Source organism: Engraulis encrasicolus, chromosome 18 (genome assembly GCF_034702125.1).
Source record: "Engraulis encrasicolus isolate BLACKSEA-1 chromosome 18, IST_EnEncr_1.0, whole genome shotgun sequence".
Lineage (NCBI taxonomy): Eukaryota > Metazoa > Chordata > Actinopteri > Clupeiformes > Engraulidae > Engraulis > Engraulis encrasicolus.
Window position 1 is genome coordinate 2242276 of NC_085874.1, and position 7500 is coordinate 2249775.

The following is a 7500-nucleotide window of genomic DNA, read 5'->3' on the forward strand; positions in this document are numbered from 1 at the left end:
TACCTTCATTTGTGTGTGTACACAGAAAGCTGTAGTGTTTGGTATTACTGGATGTTGACTGCCCAAGAGGAGTGGTGTGGGGGACTGATTAGACTGCAATGATGTTTGTGGCTTTGTGGTCACTAATCTTCTTTACTGCACAATGCGCTGACAAAATGGCCTCAGAATGGGGAACTTTGGCAGAGGGCCCCTGCATGGCTTGATGGGGAAATGAATGTTTTCAGCCACAGTCACAGAGCCCAATTTGCGTCTGTACACTATCCACTTTAGCTTAGTCAGTACATATTCTGCTGGCCTGTGAATTCCATCGTAATTACAGCGTATCACATTTAATGACTTAATAAGAAGTATAAAAAGACTACTAAGAATACTGAGTGTCGGCTTACCAAAGAATCACAAACAGTATAATTAGTTGAGGACCAGATTTCAAACATGAGCGTATGTATTAGCAGACACTGAGAGAGGCTGCCTTGATGGTGATGTTCAGTCCTAACACTATTCCCGCCTACACAGGGCAAGACCACCCCACTCACAATCACTATACTGATGGGTTGTTTCTCTGTGTTGTTTCAAGCACATTACCTCACCCAAATCTGAGTCCGAATCCTATACAGTTTTTGAAATAAAAATGTTATCTTCAAAATATGCATGTACTGCAGAAGCTGAGTATCTGTGGACAGGTTTGAGGACTAGCAAATGCTAAATAAGCAGCTGAAAGCTGTACTTGGGTGTACATACCGGCCACACCACCCACAACTGATATTTATGCATTAATATAATTCTTGCCAACGGTACATATTGCACAACACAGGCCCACTTGCAGTCACTTCACAGATTGCTTGTTAAAATACAGTTTTGATCCTCCCTCTGATCTTATATAGTGCATTACCACATGCTAGCCAAGGCTGTCTTAAGAACAGAAAGACTCCTTCAGCACAGGCCAATTTATTTCACTTTATATTTCACGGGAGTGGCTATACTGTATGTACGTGACCAATAAACTGCCCTTGTGTCCTTGTATCTTCTTATTCTTGTAAGACTAGCCCTGACTAGCCCTGACTAGCCCTGACCCTCATCCACTGCATTATTGATACATTTGACAAAAACAAATCTGTTCTATGTTAGCCGTTCTGTCCCATCCTGAAAAAATCTTCAATTCCATTTTTTTTGTCCATACGTTTTGAGTTAGGCTGTTGACAAACCAACAAAGAAACCGACTAAAGAAGGCAGTGTTAAATATTCACGTACAAGCAGAACATAGAGAGTGTACTCTGAGGGGAACAGCCAAGCTCAGCTGGACGGACTCAGCTGTGTACACATCAGTCACAGCTGACATTTATGACTCATTGTGTAATTGCGACTAAATGTCTTTTTAATTTAAAGTTTGATTCACAGCTTGAATGATTGGTGGCTCATAAAACAGTGCAGTTATTGTACTGTAGTTATGTGAAGTGCATTTTTCAGTTTTCATTCAGTGTTTTTATTTTTGTGTGTTCATGTTTGTGTGTGTGTGTGTGTGTGTCTGTTTGAGAGAGGGGGGGGGGGCGTGCGGGAGAGGGTGCGGGCACGGGCGAGAGAGAAAAAGAGCAGGCAACATACAGTAGTGTGACTCTGTGGGTTTTGCAGTGTGTGTGTGTGTGTGTGTGTGCACATGTGTGTGTGTCATGGCGTGTGATGGGACCTGTCGAGAACTCCTGGATGAGCAGCCGTTGCGTTGCGGTATACAGTAGCTGCGCGTGGCCTGACAGTGTTTAATGAATTGCAGCGCTTCGATTGCTTGAGTCCCGTGGCAACCCGTGGCAACCATCAGGCCAGATTAATAGGGACCGCATGTTGGCAGGTGTGCGTGTGTGTGTGTGTGTGTGCGTGCGTGCGAGCGTGCATGTGTGTGTGTGCGCGAGAGTGTGTGAGTGTGCGTGCGTGTGTGCGTATGCATGTGTGCTTGAGTGCATGTGAGTGAGAGTGATTGTTAGTGCGTGTGTGTGTCTGAGAGAGAGAGTTGTGAGTAAGCATGTGTATGTATGAGCATACGTACATGTGTGAGTCAGTGGGATGTGTCAGTGTGTGTGGTAATGGTGTTTGGTGGGGAGGTGCGTGCGTGGGTGGGGGTGTGGTGAGACGCAAATCAATATTCTCCCTGTAGGCCTGCGCCAAAGCCTTGCAGACAGGAGACCATTCAGGAACAGTGTGTGACATGACTGACTGTTCTCTCTCTCTCTCTCTCTCTCTCTCTCTCTCTCTCTCTCTCTCTCTCTCTCTCTCTCTCCCTCTCTCTCTCTCTCTCTCTCTCTCTCTCTCTCTCTCTCTCTCTCTCTCCCTTTCTGCCACTGTCTTATCAATCTCTTGTTCTCTCTCTTCTCTTACTCAATCTCTGTCTTTCTCTGTCTCCTAATCTCCTCTCTTTTTCTGTCTTCCACTGTCAGGGTTTTCAGGCGATGGGGCCATTCTGGGTGTCTGTAATAAATAAGTTCTGCAGTATTCACTATATATATTTATTCTTTTTTAAGTTACGTGGCAGCTGTCCAGGCAAATAAAGTTTATAGAGAGTTTTCTCTAAACTCAAATAATCCCCTGTGGAGTCAGTCTTATTATAAAAGTTCCACAGTTTTCCACAAGACAAAAGAAAGAAGTATAAAACAAAACAAAAAAGGGCCAATGTTTCAGACACTGAGTAGGGAAATGTGAGTTTGTCTCCCCGTACAAAGAGACGGGGTAAGATTAGCTCCAGAGATATACAGAGATGCACAAGGTCTACCTGCACAACAAAATGTTTCAATGGATTGGATCCAGGGGCATGGAGTTTTGGCAAAATCTGTGAAACTGACACGGATTTTGTGTCCATTCCATGGAATTCTGAGAGATCCGGCTGGGCCCGCCCGTGGGCCCATCTGCACCAAGAGGCTACTATTGTTTTTAAAATATAGTTTGGGAGGAAGCCCGTTGACATGTGCTTACTGTTCAGTGTACATCTGCATGTTGCACGCTATAGTCAACTAGTGTATTCTGAAAGTTGAACAGCGTTCCAGGCTTCTGCATCAACAATGTAATGTTGGAAATGAGGTTACTTCGTTCACTATCGGCTATCGCCAGAAATGCTGTATCGATGCATAGTGGTCTTACATTATTTTTGTCTGACAAAGTGGGTGGGTTGTCAATCTTGAGTCTTCCTGCTTTTCAGAGATCAGCTGAATCATGTCATGTGATGGACTGTAAATCGTGTTTTTTCTACCTGTCATCACAAAAAGCTCTGCTCATTCATCGAGTGGCCCTATACACTGTTTGCTTGTGCTGCACTATTTGTCAAGGTGTGAGCTGAATTCCTGGCTCTCCAAGTGTAGAAATTGGTGTAATAAATCAACATACTGTATGGGCAATGTTGTAACCTGTGGCACATCGTCTATATCTGCCATTAATAAAAAAGGGCTCTTTTGGAGCATAGAGTGGTCTGTGAGAGTGAGAGTGTCCGTGAGACTAGAAAGTCTGTGAGACTTTTTTGTCTGGCAATTTTGGTGTCAAGACAGGAAAACTGAACGTCTAGGTCTTCTAAGTTAAGATATTGGTGTTAAGTATCAACACACTGTATACTATAAATACAGGTACATGTAGGCTATACAGTCTGCCCAATGTTGTAAATCATGCCTTTCTCTCTCTGCTATTTTAAAAAAAACACTTTGCTCATGCACATGGTGTGAACCCACTACACACATTAGACAATACGTCTGCACAACTACCTCTTGCACAAGGTTGTTGTACTTTTTGGGTTGGTTGAAATAATTATTTTTGTTTTAATGTGGTGCCTATTTAAATGGATTACACCGTTCTCGCAACTAAAAGTGGCCAGACATGAACAAAACTTTGAACATGGAATAAAAAATGTTTCCACACGGACATCTGACAGCTTTCAGTCACCCAGTCCCCAAAAGACCAAGCTTTTCTTGTTGAAGGTCCTTGAGGCTGAAAGCTCAGTAACTGGAAAGGGGTGGTGAAACACTAGATTGCCTCACTTTTGAAGCTGGTTTGATGAATTTCTTTTTTACAGTGTGGTCTATGACATATGGTATATAATCTCCCATTTTTCTTCTTCTCTCGTTAGGATGATGAAGTGGTTGTGCAGTGCGTTGCTGTGATCCAGAAGGAGAATCGAAAGTTTTGCCTGGGAGCAGAAGGCCTCGGGAACCCTCTCTGTTTCCTAGAGTCCACGTCCGATGCTAAGGTGAGCCCTGGAGCCTGCATGCACTGAGATGACCTCAGCAGAAAGTAAATAAATAAAAAAAGAACAAAATAAAAACAATCCTTCCAGCCAGCCCATCCCACATGCCCCATTGACACCTGGGGGATGTTTACTGAGGGCCTTTGATCATGACTGGCCTGCCAAATAAGAGCACGGGGAGATGGCAAGGAAGATGTGTGAGAGATATGGAAAGAACTGATATTGAGAGTGTGTGTGTGTGAGAGAGAGAGAGAGAGAGAGAGAGAGAGAGGAGACAGAGAGAGAGAGAGAGAGAGAGAGAGAGAGAGAGAGAGAGAGAGATCCAGAGATAGAGAGAGAGATCCAGAGATAGAGAGAGAGATGTCTAATCTTGTCATAGAAGTGTTTGTGTCGGGGAGCTATAATATATTTATACGGCTGTAGCTCAGTGTGAAATTTCATTAACAATTTCCTAATGAATGACCATACAATGCCACACCGTGCCAAGGATCTCCTGGCAAAACATATTTTAGCCCCCCATTTGAACTCAAAGTTACGAAGGAGCTGACACAGTTTATGTACCTACGTTATTTGCAAAATTCATCCCCACATCCCCTGTCTACCACACGCTGTGATGAGTTATGGTTGATATAGATCCTCCTCTATAATTTAATTTGAAGGTGCCGAGAGCAAAATTGTGCATCCTTTTTTTTTGCTAACGTCAGCAAAAACGCAAAGCCAGTCCCTGATCTGCATTAAAGGATTTATCCGGAGTTGGAACAAGTTTGCCTGATTTTTGCATGTTTGGGATAAAATACAGTCACTCTAGAGCAAAATCAAGGCAAAAGGATGCGTTTTGAGAAAGTTTGATAATATCACGTTAGCCTCGTTAGCCATATCAGCTATGCAATATGAAAGATGCGGGCATCGTTTTTCGGCAGTTACACACATTTCAAAAACACAACATTTTAAAGTCTTGCACAGCTCAAAACAACGTCACACTTACCTCGTAATATGTTGAGGGTATCCACTCATAAACCGAAGTGTCCAAAGTCCTTCATGTATTCTTGAAAGGTCTGCAGAATGTGTTTTGTGAAGCTACTACCTTGAGAATATCTAAATTACGGTCAAGACAACTATTTGACACTAAAGCCCACCAAGTAGATTGCCGAGTGCGTCGCACCATCAGCTATGATTATTTCCATAGCGAGTAACCACAGCTGATGGTGCGACGCACTCGGCAATCTACTTGGTGGACTTTAGTGTCAAATAGTTGTCTTGACCGTTATTTAGATATTCTCAAGGTAGTAGCTTCACAAAACACATTCTGCAGACCTTTCAAGAATACATGAAGGACTTTGGACACTTCGGTTTATGTGTGGATACCCTCAACATATAATGAGGTACGTGTGACGTTGTTTTGAGCTGTGCAAGACTTTAAAATGTTGTGTTTTTGAAATGTGTGTAACTGCCGAAAAACGATGCCCGCATCTTTCATATTGCATAGCTGATATGGCTAACGAGGCTAACGTGATATTATCAAACTTTCTCAAAACGCATCCTTTTGCCTTGATTTTGCTCTAGAGTGACTGTATTTCATCCCAAACATGCAAAAATCAGGCAAACTTGTTCCAACTCCGGATAAATCCTTTAACAGCTGGAGACTTTGGACATTTTTAATGAAAAAGTACAGCCCCATACCAAGAGGCCTATAATAAAGTTAGGCTACATATCCTATATATTTTTTAGGTGTTAGCTTAGGCATCACAAAAGGTGTCACTTTAAGGCATCTTAGCTGGCACCGAGAGTTTTTCCGTCAAAACTAAAGAACCATACAGGAGCGATATGATCATTCTCCTAGCAAGTCATACGTTTTCCTTTATTTCAGTCATGTTAAAGGTTTTTCCTTTCTCTGACGTGTTTCGACGGTGTAACGTCTATCTCCCCCAGAGGGTGACAGAGGTGTTGATATGAGACGTGTTTTGTAATCAGCTAAAGTAACAGAGGTGTGCCCAAAACAAAAGAAAACGAATGACTTGATTTAACGACAAGACATAATGAACGTAACACATTAATTCCACATTGCGGCTGACTGTATCCTTCCTAGCCATTAGTGGAAGCATCAGAAAAGGTGTTGCTTTCATTAGCTGGCAGGAACAGTGGCAGGAGTGGGGGATCAAGGCAGTGGGAGCGAGGTGTTGCAGTTGGCTGGATTGGAGGAAAGGGGGGAGTGGGGCTGAGGGGAGTTTGCTGTCTATTATTGCAAAACGGTACTGTAAACCTGCCACTCAGCCCGAGAAATAAAACCGTGACCAGATTTCCAATATAGTGTTACCTCGTGCCATGCCAAATTGATCTCACCGCAAATTCTTCTATGGGGTGGGATGAGCTGCTGATTGTTTGTTTGTTTTAACACCGCGCCGTGCGAAGAGATGCATTGCTGGAGAACTTGAACTCCTCTGTCAGGAGTGGATTGGACTATCGGATGTCATGTACAATTTACAACTCAGCCTATCGCTCTGTCACAGAGAGCCAATACTCTGATGACGGGTAGCTTCACGACAGAAGAGACTGACGGGGAAGCCAGGCGCAGGCACTGGGCATCAAAGCAGAGAGACATGGGACCAGGCACAGGCAGAGAGAGCATCAGAAGAGACAGGCATAGGCAGCCTGAGTACCAGAGTAGACAGACACGAGGCGGCTTGAGGAGACTTATCCCTCTGAGGGTCCTCACTGAGGATGCTTCTCAGGGACCTTTTATTAGTGGTGTGGATTGGCACTGCCCTCACGATCCGATTCGATCAAGATTCGGGAGGTAGCGATGCGATGCGATCCGATCCGATTCTACAATGCATTGCAATGCATTACATTTCTACTGAAAGCGAAGCAAATGTTTAATCAGTCATGATGAGGCAATACAAGTAGTCAGATACTGAGCAACAATTTATTGAAAGTGAAAGTGAAAGCCCATTGGGAAACTCCAACTCCCATTGTCATTGTGACACAGCACTCCACAGCACACAAGTGAACACTGCACACTGCACACAACGAAATTGCATTTATGCCTCACCCGTGCAAGGGGGCAGCCCTCAGTGGCGCCCCATGGGGAGCAGTGCGGTGGGACGGTACCATGCTCAGGGTACCTCAGTCATGGAGGAGGATGGGGGAGAGCACTGGTTGATTACTCTCCCCACCAACCTGGCGGGTCGGGAGTCGAACCGGCAACCTCTGGGATGCAAGTCTGACGCCCTAACCGCTCACCCATGACTGCCCACCTTGGCTGTTTTCTGTATCAGTCTGTACCAGTCTTG

At 44.2% G+C, this 7500-nt stretch overlaps 1 protein-coding gene across 5 annotated transcripts in view; it reads left to right on the top strand.

The window, feature by feature from the left end:
• Nucleotides 1-7500, top strand: part of LOC134468876 (ryanodine receptor 3-like) — a 204102-nt gene that overhangs the window by 20023 nt on the left and 176579 nt on the right. For all 5 annotated transcript variants that reach the window (XM_063222788.1, XM_063222790.1, XM_063222791.1 and 2 more), the window contains exon 2: nucleotides 4094-4213. In XM_063222788.1, coding sequence (XP_063078858.1) covers nucleotides 4094-4213 — 120 coding nt within the window. The remainder of the gene's footprint in view (nucleotides 1-4093; nucleotides 4214-7500) is intronic.